The 16,344-nt window shown below is 39.8% G+C and overlaps 2 protein-coding genes and 1 long non-coding RNA gene across 3 annotated transcripts; all 3 read left to right on the plus strand.

Annotated features, from left to right (window-relative positions):
* On the plus strand, positions 435-4,641 carry LOC8056289. Its single transcript, XM_021461944.1, has 7 exons — positions 435-539; positions 626-749; positions 836-967; positions 1,213-1,281; positions 1,361-2,244; positions 2,456-2,728; positions 3,202-4,641. Exons 1-7 carry the CDS (start codon positions 435-437, stop codon positions 4,639-4,641), a joined length of 3,027 nt encoding a protein of 1,008 aa, XP_021317619.1.
* Positions 4,654-5,885, plus strand: LOC110435861. Its single transcript, XM_021461945.1, has 3 exons — positions 4,654-5,271; positions 5,467-5,698; positions 5,806-5,885. Exons 1-3 carry the CDS (start codon positions 4,654-4,656, stop codon positions 5,883-5,885), a joined length of 930 nt encoding a protein of 309 aa, XP_021317620.1.
* LOC110435345 lies at positions 15,107-15,622 on the plus strand. Its single transcript, XR_002452986.1, has 2 exons — positions 15,107-15,335; positions 15,467-15,622. It is a non-coding gene; the product is annotated as an uncharacterized LOC110435345 (long non-coding RNA).

A 16,344-nucleotide genomic window follows, 5' to 3' on the forward strand; every position in this document is an offset into this window, starting at 1 on the left:
TTGAGCCTATTGAAACACATGATTGGCTACATAGGAATGATTCCTATCAAACCTATACTCTTGTTGATGAGAACATGTCCACTCGGTTATCATGTAATTGTTAAATATGCTGAAATATTTTAGGTCTTTCATAATATAATGTTGTATGACTCAATAAAGCTAACAGTTGTATTTATATTATTACATTGATAGATGAACCAGAAATGGAGACTAAAAGGAAGGGGAAGGAGAGCACTACTGATCTCACTAATACCCCTACTCCTTATGTTGATAAAACTTGTGTGAAAAGTACATCACGAAGTACTTACTTTAGTGAGAGGTACAAAAATATGACGCCCGAACAAAGAGAAGCAAGACGTGAGCATCAAAGGTTGTAAATAGTACACCCAATCGGAAGAAGGCATTGAAAAAATCCATCAAAAAAATATAAGGAGATGCGGAAGCAAACCCTACACCCGCAGTCTATTGCCATGGAGAACCCGTTGTATATCCCAGAGTCCAGTTCAACACCAAGTCATATTTCTATACCTAATGAGGAGGTTGGTGATGAGGGATTCAACAACATACTATCTACACATAGAGCACATGTTCCATGTGGACAAGACATGCGTTGTTAACTTATCAGAACACGAAGTTTGAATGTCGTATTGGGTTGAACACAAAGGCTTCTAACAACGATGGTGACTGCATGATAGAAGATCGAGTGGATGTTAACACACCCTTGCCTCAATCACTTGTGACCAACAATGGTAATGCTGGTGCCTCATTATCCTATTAAGTTGATCTATAAACCATATTATACCTAATCGATCCATGGTCATTATGTGATTAACAGAAACAACAGGGCCCAACATGCAGGTTACTTCTGTTACACCGATGACACCACCATTTAATGATTGTGAATGCATGTCCGAAGAACGCCTAAATGATAACACAACCTTGCCACAATCAGTCCTGACCAACAACGGTAAATACTGGTACCTCATGATCCCACTTAGGCGACATATACTATCATATTATACCTAACTCAACCATGGTCATTACATGATTATCAGAAAGGACAGGATCTTGCCTTTAGCCTACATCAGACGCATCAACGAAACCACTATATGATGACAACGGTAATTTACACTATTTTCTAACATTTCACTAACTATTTGAAATCCTTTTTACCCATAGTTCTACTAACTCAAGTATATTTGATGGTCTTAGATGATGGTGAGGGAGGTATATTTGAAGAGGATGAGGAAGAGGACGAGGCATACCTATTTGCTGGGCAAGGTATTTGTGCAAAATATCGAATACAAATCAAATTTTCTACCACTTTATCTAAACTAATTTGACTTGAATGTCATTTCAGATGAGGAAGATGGTGAAGATATTCACAACAATGACCTTAAGGAAGACACCACTTTTGTCCTAGAAGTACCTGACCAATATGAAAAGGTGTATAGTAACATGCCTACAGATACCCATATGTTAAAACCTGTCGCGAATTGCAAGCACTGCGATGCGAAAAGGTTTGATCATGAACCACTTGGGTTCTATTGTCGTGATGGAAAGATCAAGCTCAATGAACTAAACGTACCTGATGAGCTTATGAGGCTTTGGTCAAGCAATGATGCAAATGCTAGGCACTTTCGTGACAACATTAGGTTTTTTAACGGTCATTTCTCTTTCACTTCTCTATATTGTCGCCTTGATAGAGCTACTGCAAGCATGAAAAATAGTGGCATATACACCTTTCGTGCACACGGCCAGATCTATCACAACATAAGGTCATTTGGTAGAGAAAATGGTATGGAGCAAAGACATCTTGAGCTTTACTTCTATGACGACGATCCAAGCCTTGAGCACCGCTACCGACGATGTCGTGAAGAGCAGTGCCAAAAGGACAAGGAAGTTATTCAGAGACTCATGGCCATCCTTCGTGACAACCCATACTCACAACAACTTAGGAGTATGGGCCAGACCGAACACCTTGAGGACTACCATGTCGCACTAAACCTTGACCAGAGGTTGGACCAGAGAACATATAATGTGCCATTGGCATCAGAGGTGGCTGCTATTTGGATCGAAGGAAGCGAGCTCCTTGGTCAGTTCCAGTATAGTGTTGTTCTGCATGGGAAAGATAGAAGCATAAACGGCATCTGCTCATATCATGGATGCTATGACGCTCTTTCATACCCTTTGTTCTTCCCTAGGGGTGAGCTTGGGTGGCATATGGATATTCCAAAAAAAGGAGTTAGTATGGACGAAGTCATCATGTATCATGCCCTACTGAAGGCTCGTAGTGGGTCAGAAGAAGAAACAGGTTTGTTAGTCTTCTTATTTCATACTTTGAATATAGCTTAATGTTTATTCACAAACAAAATTAATTCATGGTTATTCTTTTTGTAGATTCCCTGGGAGACTATGTGTATCTGTTCGTGACTACTACTGCTACAAATTTCAGATGCGGCCAGGGATATTTAATCCTATACTTTACGGCAAGCGTCTTTTTCAACAGTTTGCGGTTGACACATACATCAAGATTGAGAGTTCTCGGTTGGATTATATACGCAACCATCAAGATGATATTAGGGCTGACCTCTACCAAGGATTGGTTGATAGTCTGCATGCTGGTGAGGGTAGAGCAGACGCTATTGGAAAGCGGACTGTGATGCCTTCATCATTTATTGGAGGCCCACGTGACATGAGACGTCGGTACATGGATGCCATGGCTTTGGTACGGAGGTTTGGTAAACCAGACATATTCCTCACTATGACATGTAATCCGAACTGGGATGAGATCAAACGTGAACTCTACCCTGGCCAAACACCACAAGATCGTCCAGATCTCGTTGTCCGGGTCTTTAAAGCAAAACTAGAAGAGCTAAAGGATAGGCTACTAAAAAAGGATATACTTGGAAAAGTCAAGGCGCATGTGTATGTTGTGGAGTTCTAGAAGAGGGGTCTGCCGCATGCACATTTTTTACTAATCATGGAGAGAAAGTATGAGATCACGTGCCCCGAGCAGTATGATCTCCTCATCTCAGCTGAGCTACCGAACAAGAAGAAGTATCCAGACTTGTACAAGATGGTTACCAAGCACATGATGCATGGCCCATGTGGAACACTCAATCGCAATTGTCCATGCACAAAGGGTCGTGATTCCTGCAAGAACCGTTACCCCGACCTTTCTGTGATGCCACGGTACAGGGCAAGGATTCATACCCAGTATATAGACGACGTGAAGATGGGCGAAAAGAAAAGGTTCGTGGACACGAGCTTGATAATAGATGGGTTGTGCCTTATAACCTGTATCTCCTTCGTCTGTTCAACTGTCACATCAATGTTGAGGCATGTGGGAGCATCAAGGCAGTCAAGTATTTATTTAAGTACATTTACAAGGGTCATGACCGGGCATCTGTGGCTGTGAGAGAGGCTGACAAAGGGGACAATGAAGGGAACGTCGATGAGATCAAGCAATATAGAGATGCTAGATGGGTAACCCCTCCAGAAGCATTATGGAGGATATATGGTTTTGATTTAAGCAATAGGAATCCTTCTGTATTGTCCTTACAGCTCCATCTTCCAGACATGCACATGGTGTCATTTCACCGTCGTGAGGTGGTTCGACGAGTGCTTGATCGTCCAGGTGTTGAAAAGTCGATGCTTACAGCATACTTCAACAAGAACATGACAGATGAAGCAGCTAGAGGTGTATTGTACCGAGACTTCCCCGAGTTCTATACGTGGAATCCGATGGCCAAAGAATGGATTAGAAGGAAACAAAAGAATTTACGACAGATTGGAAGAATTGTGGCTACCAATCCAGCCGAGGGGGAGCGTTACTATCTTAGGGTTCTCCTAAACCATGTGGCGGGTGCAACCTCCTTTGAGTGTTTAAGGACCGTGGACGGCAAACTCCTACCGACCTTTCGTGAAGCTGCAGAGAGAAGGAGCCTAATCGAAGAGGACAACACGCTGAATGAGAGTCTCGCTGAGGCAACTGGGTGGATGATGCCATATGCGCTGCGAAGGCTCTTAGCAACGATATTGGTATTTTGTGAGCCCAGTGATGTGTTTGGACTGTGGGAGAAACACAAGGAGGCAATGTCAGAGGACTACAAGCGCAATAATCAATCCACCTTCATGGTGGAGCAGATGGTCCTGATAGATATTCAAAAATTGTTACAATCGATGCAAAAGGATATAAAGATGTACCCACTTCCTGATATCGACGACACATATGATGCCTATCGTGATATTCCTAGAGAGATTTGTGAGGAGGCTAGCATTGAAGCTAACGAGGATGATGTGGCTTTGTTAGGCACCCTTAACAAGGAGCAGCGAGCTGCATATGATGAGATTATGTCCTCAGTTGATACCGAGTATTGGGGTCTATTTTTTGTGGATGGTCCTGGCGGGACTGGAAAGACTTATTTGTATAGAGCACTTCTCGCTACTATACGTAGTCAGAAAAAGATTGCTGTGGCAACAGCTACTTCTGGTGTCGCAGCCTCAATAATGTCTGGTGGTAGAACTACACATTCGCGCTTCAAGATTCCTCTCACCATTGATAATGGGGCATGTTGCACCTTCACGAAACAAAGTGGTACTGCCAAGTTGCTTCGAGCATCATCTCTCATTATTTAGGATGAGGCTAGCATGACAAAGAGACAGTCTGTCGAGGCGCTAGACAATAGTCTTCGTGATATAATGGACCAACCAGAGCTGCCGTTCGGAGGGAAGACCATGGTGTTCGGTGGAGATTTTAGACAGGTTCTTCCAGTTGTTCGGAGAGGGTCAAGGGCTCAGGCGGTCGGTGCCTCACTGCGTATGTCGTACCTCTGGGATTTCATGCGACATATAAAATTGGTGCGCAACATGAGGGCAAAGAGCGACCCGTGGTTTGCAGAATACTTGTTGCGCGTTGGCGGAGGTTCGGAGGAGGCGACTGTTGATGATGAAATCCGTCTTCCTCATGAAATATGCATACCACACACCGAGAAAGATTGTGATCTTGATACTCTAATTGATTGCATATTCCCTAACCTCAATGCAAATATGTCAAGCAAAGAATATATCACCTCTCGAGCGATATTATCTACAAGGAATGACTGGGTTGATATGATTAATATAAAGATGATAGGTCATTTCTATGGGGATGAAATGGTGTACCATAGCTTTGACCATGCGGTGGATGATCCGCACAACTACTACCCTGAGGACTTCCTTAACACTTTGACCCCCAATGGGCTACCTCCACATGTGTTGAGGCTAAAGGTTGGTTGTCCGGTCATACTGCTTAGGAACATTGACCCTGCGAATGGACTTTGTAATGGTTGGAGACTTATCATATGGGGGTTCCAAAAGAATACTATAGATGCAGAAATTGTGTTGGGACAACACGTTGGAAAAAGAGTTTTTCTGCCTCGCATACCCTTATGCCCGTCGGACGATGAGATGTTTCCTTTCCAGTTTAAGCGAAAGCAGTTCCCTATTCGGCTCAGCTTCGCCATGACCGTTAACAAGGCACAGGGGCAAACTATCCCTAATGTCGGGGTATACTTGCCAAAACCAGTATTCTCGCACGGTCAATTGTACGTGGCACTATCAAGAGCTACGGCAAGATCGAGCATTAGGGTCCTAGCTATGCCGTCTGCTGAGAAGGATGTGAAGAAAGGAAATAAAAAGATCACAATACAAAATGGTACATACACAAAAATATTGTCTACAAAGAGGTGTTAACTCCATAACTAAGGTAATAATGTCCCACGTTTATTACATTTATTTAGTATTTTATTTTTGAAATTTCAGTTCTAAGAGAAAATGATGGTGGCAGAATGTCAGAGCAAGGCAAAGTAAAGGAGCACTACTTTGGGAGATACGCCGACTGAAGGGAGCTGAAATATCAAACGCACGGAGCGAATAGCTTTTGGCCATAATAGATACTAGCGCATATGCCTATGCGTTGCAACTGGAGACACTATCAAACGTTTGACTTGTTCATTTCAGCATGCTGCATAGCTACAACAGTACTATTTATGTATTGTTAGAGTTAAATGCCAAGTTTCATGACTTCTTTTGGGCATCCACAAAAGTATAAAATTTTAATATCTTATTAAAGTCGATAAGAGGTTAGTCATCATCCTATCAATAATTGGTCTCTGTATTGATGAGTACGAAGTATGACCGAGATGTCTCTTGATTTCCACATGTTAGCCTGTGTTGAGATTTGTTGAACAATTTAGATAAGTTGTGGAGAACTTATCTATCATGTATTTATTTTGACATTGTTACTAATTTTGACGCTTATTTATTTGAATGTGGCACGAAACATTATGTTGCTAAGCCAAGTTAAAATTTATTTGTCTTCATTTTGACCCACTACTTTTTGATACACTTGCTGCGTTGTAAATTTGAGCTCCTAACCTGCTTTTTTTACTTTTATTATGTTAAATTATATTAAAAATTTTATGATTCCCGTAGCAACGCACGGGCATTTAACTAGTTGTAGTACATATCCCCTAAAGAAGGAGTTGAAGTCTATTGTGACTTTTCAGTTCCCTTAACTTACTATCACTATTTGAATAATTCTAAGAGAAAAAACTAAATCCTATCATTTTTATCGAAAACATGAAAATTCTTAATAGCCACGCACAAAAAATTTAACCAAGCAAAGTTTTATGGACATAAATACTTAAATAGATGTACAAGCTCTAGGAGAACATTCCTCCACATCCATTGCTTAACATTCACAATATCAATCAACATATTCATTACTGGGATTAACATTCATATTTATTTAATATCTAGTGATCGGTAGTTCAATTACTGTAGAATGGCTTATTAGATCATTATGAAGAAAAACATCTAACGAAAGGTATAGATTATTGTGACACCCGACTTTAAGAACAAAATCAGATATGCACCATATGTGAGTTTTAGAAGACAAACCTCACATATAGCTACAAATAAGGGGGAATATCAAAGGACAACGCATAAATTATATAGCGTACATAATAAATCAGAATCAACCTTACGTAGCAAACCACGGAAGATAACTCCAAACTTCGGGTGTTAACTTCACTCTACAGGATCCAACTGACTGGTTGATCACAAGCCCAATACTTCTCCTGAGGTGTGGTGGGGATAGCAAGAGTGAGTCCAAGACGAACTCCGCAAGTATAGCAACTAGATTGTATAGATCCCATAATCTCATGATCAATGTGACATAAATAATATAGAGCATTAAACAATAATCAATGGGTTTCTTAACACAACAAGATTCATCACCCTTAATGTAAGAATCCCCAAGGCCGCTCGTGACCGTGAGCACGGCTAGTATACCAGTTTTCAACACTCTGCAGAGGTTGTACATCTTTACCCATGAGTCATGATTTACCCTTTCACCCGAGGTGATCAGCCTCTTAACCCTCTACCAAGGAAGGTCGACAGGGGTCACTATGAAGTCTTTCAAATGTTCGTCTAATAGGTTAGGGCCGCTTGGTTTCGGTAGTCAGTCCGTGTGATTCTACCTCGCAGGGAATCCACGGTCTGCTATCCCCCATTTGCGCCACGTGGGTAACCTCTAACAAGCTAGAAAAGTTACTCATACTTGACTAAAGCCAGAGCCATCATAGCCCTCATGATTGCACTTTCATCCCGGTTATCACTTACGAATAAATCCTCAAGTTGCTAAAAAGTCATTATTATCATTTGCTGCTTAATATTAATCTAGTCATAAGATCATGGTCATATAATTAAAATCCAAATGCTATACTTGCCTTGATCCAATTGCTCCTGCTAGTCTTGCTGATCTTACTGGCTTCCAAGACTCTGATCTTGATCACCGAAGTAATGCCCATTGTCTAATCTCGATCATCGATCATCAATCACACAAACAATCGGGGACAGACATACACGAAGCAAACAAGATTATAATTAGAACAGTACACCAGCAGTAAATAAATTTAAATAAAAGTTTTCCAAAATCATCTACACGCTGCTACGATCACGTCAACGGGAAATTCACGGAAAACGGAGTTACGTGAAATCTACGCATTAAACGGGACTCCAAAGGCTATCTACGGACTTGTATTTAACTAGGAATCTAGCAGTGGTGAACCTAGGCAACAGTGGTACCAACATGAAGCTTATGAAATTATGAAACTAACGCAACTTGAACGGATCGAATAGGAGCTAAAACGGAGAAGATATGAATTTTCTAAGATTTTCCTATAGAAAAGTAATTAATTAAATAGGATTACGAAATTAAAATGTTTCAAACTGCTGTAGTAGTGGGTCTAACACCTAGAGAATTTAAATATGAATCTAATGCAATTTAAACGGGTCAAATCGGAGTTGAAACGAGCATTTTTTGACTAAAACAAAATCAGTGGCAAACTTGTAAATACTGAAAACGTATTGAAATGACCCAAGACCGTTTACGTTTTCAAAACAGGAAAACGTATTTTCCAAAAGCGTAAAGGACTGCGGGTTCATTTGGCAAAAACGCAGGGACTCTTTAACAAAAGTGCAAACGAAGAGGTATCTTCTAATCGTGGCCGTTGATTTGAGATCGGATGGCTGCAACAGGATTGGGAGGGGGTGAGGGGTGCTCCTGGCCGGAATTAGGAGAGGACACGGTGGTGCTCCATGGCCGGCAGCCTCGCAGCACGCGGGGAAGGCTCTAGAGGCCACGTTTTCGCACGGGAGAAAGCGAGAGAGGGAGAGGGCGGAGACGGCTTGGTTCGTCGAATTGAACGCGGCGGGCACGGCGTCGTCGACGGCGTTCTTTGCTGCAGCTGCTGCGTGCCAGGAGCGAGGGCAGAGAGAAATGAGAGCAGGGGGAATGCGGCTCGGGTCTAGGCGCGATTCAAGAACTGCTGAGGCGCGGGGGGAGTGGGGAAGTGGGAGCGGGGTGCGGCTTCTGCCGACAGTTGCCGCTGGGCACTGCGGGGTGAGTGGGAGCGGTTGGGGAAGGGGAAGGAGATGACAGGTGGGCCCCATTTGTCAGCCGCTGGAGAGAGAGAGAGGAGGGGGAAGGGGATGGCCGGCTGGGCCAACTGGGCCTGCAGGCCGAAAGTGAGGGTGGGGAACACGATTTCTTTTCTTTTTTTTTGAACCAATTTTCAATTGCTTTTATAAATTGAATTTTAAACAAATTTCTTTTGCACAAATTCACACATCATAAAAATAAGTGCTGCAGCATGAATGCATCAACATGTTTCTAAACTTATATTAAATTTTATTTTCCCAAAATTTATTTATTATTTTTTTCTATATTATAATGCTCACAAAAATGATTTAATTAATTCAAATTCATCTATTTTAAAGCAAGCAAATTTTAGGGTGTTACAATTATACTCCTTTATTTAGACTAAAGAATGAATATTTGCCTCAATAAGGATTAGCGGTGCTAAAACTATTTTGCAGCTAAGCCAACAACTATATAGTTAGTGGAGCTAAAGTATTATTAGCAGCAATAGTGGAACAATTATTAATATTGTTGTGGTAGATCCTATGAAAAAGCTGTTACGGTGCTATAGAGGCCAATTTAGAACCCTGCTAGAACATCATGTTTTTTGGACAAATTTTGAATGCTAGGATGTCAAGTTTTTTGAGACCAATGGAGTATGTACTTTCTGACATATGTAAAGAAGCATCGATGTTCTGTATACATTCTCTTTTTATTAAACATTAATAATTTATTAAACATAATTAGAAACACTATTTTTCTAGTTATCTACGAACCTACCCATCCTTTCTACCACTCTGTTTGTCTTTATTTCTCTTTGTTTCCATCTCTCTATCTCTATATATCTCGCATTCTATATCTCTACCCCCTATTACTCATGCTATTCTATCTATTTCTTTTGCTATGTATCCCTATCTATATATCCATCCACAATCTACCTCTATCTATACCTCTCTACTATCTCTATCTCTATCTCACGTTATGTCTCTTTAACAAGTACATAAATGGTTTTTTGTTAACTCTAGGGATTTTTTTCTACTCTAGTTTGTAAATAGCAGGTTCCGGCAGAAATAGAATTGTGAGCCTATGGCAATAAACTGCTAGTGGAGATGTATTTTCACTAGTAGATTTCTACCGCCGGTGTATCACCCTAGAAGTAGGCTTAAGACAACTGCCCATGTAAATAGAGAATTTGTATTATCCGTTTCCTTAAGAAAACTGTCGGTAGAGATGTATTTGCACCAGTAGTTTTCTCAATGTGCCACTATTACAAATAATCTAAAATCGTTTTTAGATTTTCTAAATAACCTTGGATCGAGAAATGATATAAACTACAGTGAGATCTCAAAGAGATCTGGAACTTTTTAGTTGACTATTTTTTATTTAAGTCATTTAGGGAGCAATTTAGTTTTAAGATTAATGATTTTGAAATTTATATTTTTTTGAATTTTTTAAATGTGCTCGGATGGAGAAATGACCTAAACCGAAGTTGCAGTACTCGAAGAGATCTAAAACTTTCTAGTTTGATTTTTTTTTATTTCAGTTCATTTAGAATCTCAAATATACATTACAATATTCTGAAAGGAATGTATTAGTCACTTGGTCACTAGTCACTTTGTGGTGCAGTTGTAAGGACGACACGTGTGCAAAAAGGGCTAAATTCCATCATCATTTTAGTAGCTTGGGCAATTTAATATCACCACAATTGCTGTGTTTTTATGGGATATTGCCAAGCTTGAATGAGGTTATGTAGCTCATCAAGGAAGAGCTACACCTTTGGAGTTTGGCAGGGCTCGAGGGTTCTCTTATCTCCTCGCCTTGCACCAAGTAATTTTTGATGTTGGGTTGGGGTCATTTTAGTTTCAAATTTGTAGGCGACCATGTAGTTTTTTGTTGGTGTGTGTCTGGTTGTTGGTGTATCAGTTACAGACCCTTTTTCTTCTTATAATGATACACAAGTCTCCTGCATATTTTTGTGAAAAAAGAAAGCAACACGTGAGTCTTGAAATCATTAGTAGAAATAAAAAAAGTGCTGCAATGATTTCTGCAGTAGTTTTGTTTACATAGGCGGTTCTCAAATGATGTGCAAGTGGAATGTGCTCATTTTCGTTAGCCTTTCAGGCTGGGGATTCATAAAATCGCTAGTAGAAACAAAAAAGAGTGACACAAGTAGAGACGATTTCCATATAGTGTTTCTCTATCCGTATATCTCTATTTATCAGTCTTATCTGTTTATATTAATCTATCTCTTTGTATGTCTCCTCTGTACTCCTGTATCTCTTTGTCCATCTATATCTCTATCTCTCTATAAAAGATTCAGAACATCACTAGCATTAAGTCGTATAAATATACCAGTAGGCGTTCTTTTCCTTTCTATATAAGGGCACCTACCAGTTGGATCGAGTTCTAGATCGATAAGATGCATTGTGTTCCATCCTTTAGCCTGTTCCCTTGATTTAGTTGATCACCAGCTGTCGTAACAGCAGCAAGATGTTGTTTGGGAAATTTGCACCTACTGTCATGTTGCTTGTGTGTACGCTCTTAATAATAACTTCTTCCCTCAACATTGTGACCGAAGCATGTACCGTGAAAGACAAGGACGAAATCATCAAGCAATGCAAGTTCCACATCAAGCATGGTTCACCCATGCGTACTGTGCCACCAAAGAGTGTCTGTTGCGTGGAGGTAAGAAGGATCAGGAACATGCAGTGCATCATTTGGCGAATGGAGCGTCAAGAGAGGATGACATACGATACAAAGAGGGTCACAGGCCTTGAAAAGCATTGTGGACTGAAGACAGCTTTCGCACCCCCTCCAAATCCAAATAAGGTTGAAGCTACCTTGAGCCTTTTCTTTTACTGAGTACAGTGTGTAGTTGCTAAAATAAGACTAACTTTGTATATGCTTCCCTGACAGATCATGGTGTAGAGGGACGCTAATGGAGTGGAGTGCATGCGCTTAACAAGAATATCAATTAAGAAAATAGGGATGCTAATAAGATAGATAATGAAATTAATCAATGTGTTACATTGTAATATGAAATTTTCCGATTAATTAAGTGTTTGATCAATGCTTCAAGGAAAAATTTGCTACAAGACACTGAAAGTGACCTCTCTTTGCTGGTGGAAACCAAAAGTAGCGTGTCTTTGAAAATCATCAATTAACGAAGGCAGTCACCTTACAATGTGATCCGTATCGATAAATAGAATTTTTGATGCAGATGCCTACCTCGGTAAATCGATGATTTTTGGAGGCGGTCATTCTAAGCATCCTCCTCCTAAGATGTCCATCTCTATAAATAGTTGCATCAAAATACAATTTGTCATGACCGTCTTCCTTTTAAATGAGTACCTAACTCAGTAGTCTTCCATCAACTACTAGGTTAGATAGTTCACTTAATTAGTAATCCCAGTACACCATTGCTAGATCATGTTACAATCCAAGTAGTTAAGTTTACAACATTGTTCTCAAACTTAGTTCATAACATTGCAAGTACATTCATACAGCTTAGCACAAGTCTCGAAAACATAGTCTTTGAAGATAACAATGCATGGGTGTGCCATGCCCACGCATATATGAGACTTTGGTCTCTTCACCACTTTTGGTCCTCGATGGACTCAGGAGCATAGAAGAAACCAAAGGCTGGTGCAACATTACTTGCAAATCTCAATTAATCATAGGTTGAGTACTCAATTGTACTTCACGGGACTTTCCAATATAGTAAACAAAGAGTATGCATTTAGATAGTACCAAGGTATGCATTTGGTCTTGCATAAAAGCTTTTTATACAAGAATAATAAATGTGAGTCATATATGAAGCAACTGAAAAGCAAAGCATGGTTAATTAAATGAGCAACTAGTATTGGGATCTCAATCTTCCATGAGTCCTTGTTTTAATTAAACTCTAGTCTATATCTAGAAGTACAAAACTTATAGCTTTTGAAAAAGAAACTATGTAGAGGGGTATACATTAACCCCATCAAAGACAACAGATATCACCCATATGACCTGTCGGTACATAAATGATACCTCAACGCCTCAACCTTTCCTCAATCCGGGCACGGGTGACCATGAATGGTTTGAGAGGTACCCGGGTAATGACATCCTGTCTACCCAGCCTCACCTTCGCACCGAATCCATGGGTAGACCGGTTGCAATTAGATACTTGCTTGGCACGTCCATTCATATAAGTGATTTGTACAATTATGTTCATGACTTACTACCATATGGATACACGGTCATGAGCTACACCATCCAAGACATTCACCCTTTTTTATATGGTCCAACCCCTTGCCGACCATTCATCAACATTAACCTCATTGATCAAGTTTTAGATCATAACCCATTTATGTTGTTTTAGTGGACAAACATGCCCTATAACGTGCGAGTGATGAGAAATCCATCATTATCCCGAACTCTACCATCTAAGAAGCAAACTAAGCATGAATTATTCGAGTAATGGAAGTAAACAATCAACATTAAGTGGTGCGGTGTCACCTCACATTTTTGCATGGGATGAATTGATGGACTGCCCATCCTTCCTGTCGGAGGATTCGTTCGTGCATGAGTGTGTCTGACAGACAACTGCCAAAACATCAGTTTCTTGACAGTTTGGTCTCCAAATTGAATTTGAAATGCAAATGATGCTCATGATGATGATGAAATTGAACCAGTCATGATCGGGCCATGACATAATTCATAACTTTTTTGTATGAACTCAGATAAAGACAAACTTTATATCAAAATTGTAGCTATTGACATGATACAACTTTGTAGTTGAAGAGTTTTTGAACTAAAATAGTTTAGGGTCCCAAAATATTTTTATAAGTTTACAGATTTTGAATTTTGAAATTTAAAATTATCAAACAATCTCGGATGTTGGGTCTATTGAAAGTTATAGTTCTCAATACAGTCTACCACTTTGTAGTCAAACAATCTCAGATATTGACATGGTCTATATGAAAGTTACTATCAAAGTTGTAGTGGCGGACCTGAACTACATATTTGTTATTGATAAGTTTTTTTATTTTAAGTTGTTTAGAGTCGCACATATTTGTTTTTCAATTCACATATTTTGATATTCAACTTTTTGATTTCTTCAAACTACCTTAGATAAAGAGACATCCTATAACAAAGTTGTAGTGCTTGACAAGATTTAAAACTTTATAGTTAAAGTTTTTTTTTCATTTGAATTCATTTAGTAGCCAAAATATTTAATATAAGATTACAAAATATTGATATAAAAAGACTGAAATAGACAAAAAATGATTATGTGGTGTAGTGGTAGAGAGGTGCCAGTGCTTAACTTGGAGACAGTCATGTTAAAGCATCGGCCTCCGTAAATGACATTAATGGAGGTGGACATAACGTCCGACTCCATTAATGATGATTAAAGGAGGCGTTGTGTCAGAGGCATGTAAACTGCCTTTGTTAGTTAAAAAAGCAACCACCTCAAAAAATGATTTCAGTAGTAGCGGTTCTGTATTAATTTTATTATTACAAAAAATTAACTGTGTATTGACCATAGCTAGACACACTATTTTTCTAGTTACCTAACAATCTACCTATAATTTCTGTTACTTTGCTAGTCTCTATATTTATCTTTCTCCATCTCTATCTCTACAGTACCTATCTCACTCTATATTTATATATCTCTATATCTTGATCCTCTATCACTCAAGTCATCTATCGATTTTTCTATCTATAGGTATCTCTACACCATAATTTCTCTTTATCTATGTATCTATGTAACCATCCATCCATCTAGCTATCTATCTATCTCTATGGCTCTATCTATATCTCTCTCCATATCTCCATGTATATCCGTGTTAACATCTCTCTGCCTGTATCCTCTCTATGGCTCTATATCTCTCCGCCTATCTCTTATCTACATATAAAAAAAGTCCATAACATCACTAGGATTACGTATATAAATGTACCAAAACCCAGTAGGTGGTTTACATTCTATTTAAAAGGGTGCTTATGAGTTGGAGTTCTAGATAGATAAGCTGCATTGTCTTCCATATCCTTGTTCATCACTAGGCTACCCTGGCATAATAGCAGCAGGATGACGTTTGGGAAATTTGCAACTGTTGTCATCTTGCTTGCATGTACACTCTTAACTTCCCTTAACCTTGTGACCGGAGGATGTACTGAGCAAGACAAGAACGAAATACTCAACCTATGTAAAGACAACGTCAAGCGTGGTGCTCCTGTTGTTACATTGCCACTAGACTGTCCCTGTTGCGTGAAGGCAAAAAAGGTCAAGGACATGCTGTGCATCCTCCAATGGATGACATTTCCAGAGAAGAGGATATACGATGAGAATAAGATTATCCGCCTTCAATGGTGGTGCAAAGTAAACCAGGTATAAATCACGCCGATCTATTTGTTTCACTAAGCACAGTAGATAATAATGGAGCTAGCAGTATGAGCTAAAAGAAGATTAACTATATATGCTTCCTGACAGATGACAGATCTATATATGCTTCTTGACAGATCACTGTGTAGAGGGTCGCAAATGGAGTGGAGTGCATGCGCGTAATAAGGAGTGGCAGACAAGGAAAAACGAGTGCTAGTCAATGAAAATTAATGATCAATGGGTCACATATTGTAATATGTAATCTTTTTATTAATTGACTAGTGTTTGATCAATTAATGTTTCGAGTGTTAGATGTTTTAGGCCATGGGTCAAACAATTCCAAATAAATCTCAAAGACCCACTCATACATGTATGTATATATGGAAAGGTGGGGGACTTTAGTCCCACCTTGCTACTTCAAGAGGAGTGAGGCCAACTTAAATAGTTGAGCTATCTCTATCTTGTTGAAGCTATTGTGGAGAGGAAAAAGAAGAATCACACGCGCGCGCTCGCCTCGCCGTCTTCCCCATCCTAAGCCTACGTCTCCTCGCGTCCCTACACGGGGTAGGGGGGCTATCAAATTTTTAGGAAGCTTGTTGGTATATTCATGTTTATCAGAATTAATCTATACATCGCGAAATTGCTTTTATTTCCAACACACAATTCCTCTGATGCATGTGCATTGTTTTTCTGAGGCATTTTGCAATGGTTCGGAAAGTACCTGGTACTTTTTATATTTTATGGCTAATTAATTGAGGAAGAACATTTGTTCTCATCGCCACCAGCTTCGTCTCAGGCCGTAGCAGTTTCGGCCGCCATCACTCATGACTTGCAGCTGCAAAACTATCTGTCTACTCTGCTGCTCATCTAGTTGCAGATTTTTTTTCCCTACACTACTGCGCTGCGGTGGTAGTTGTGGTGGCCGGCCTGGGCATGTTGCTGGTCGATTGGTACGTTCATTTTTCTGATTGTTCACAGGACAATGTTCAGAAGGCTGAAGGCGCAACCGTGAAAT

The sequence above is a fragment of the Sorghum bicolor genome, chromosome 5, assembly GCF_000003195.3.
Source record: "Sorghum bicolor cultivar BTx623 chromosome 5, Sorghum_bicolor_NCBIv3, whole genome shotgun sequence".
Taxonomy (NCBI): Eukaryota; Viridiplantae; Streptophyta; class Magnoliopsida; order Poales; family Poaceae; genus Sorghum; species Sorghum bicolor.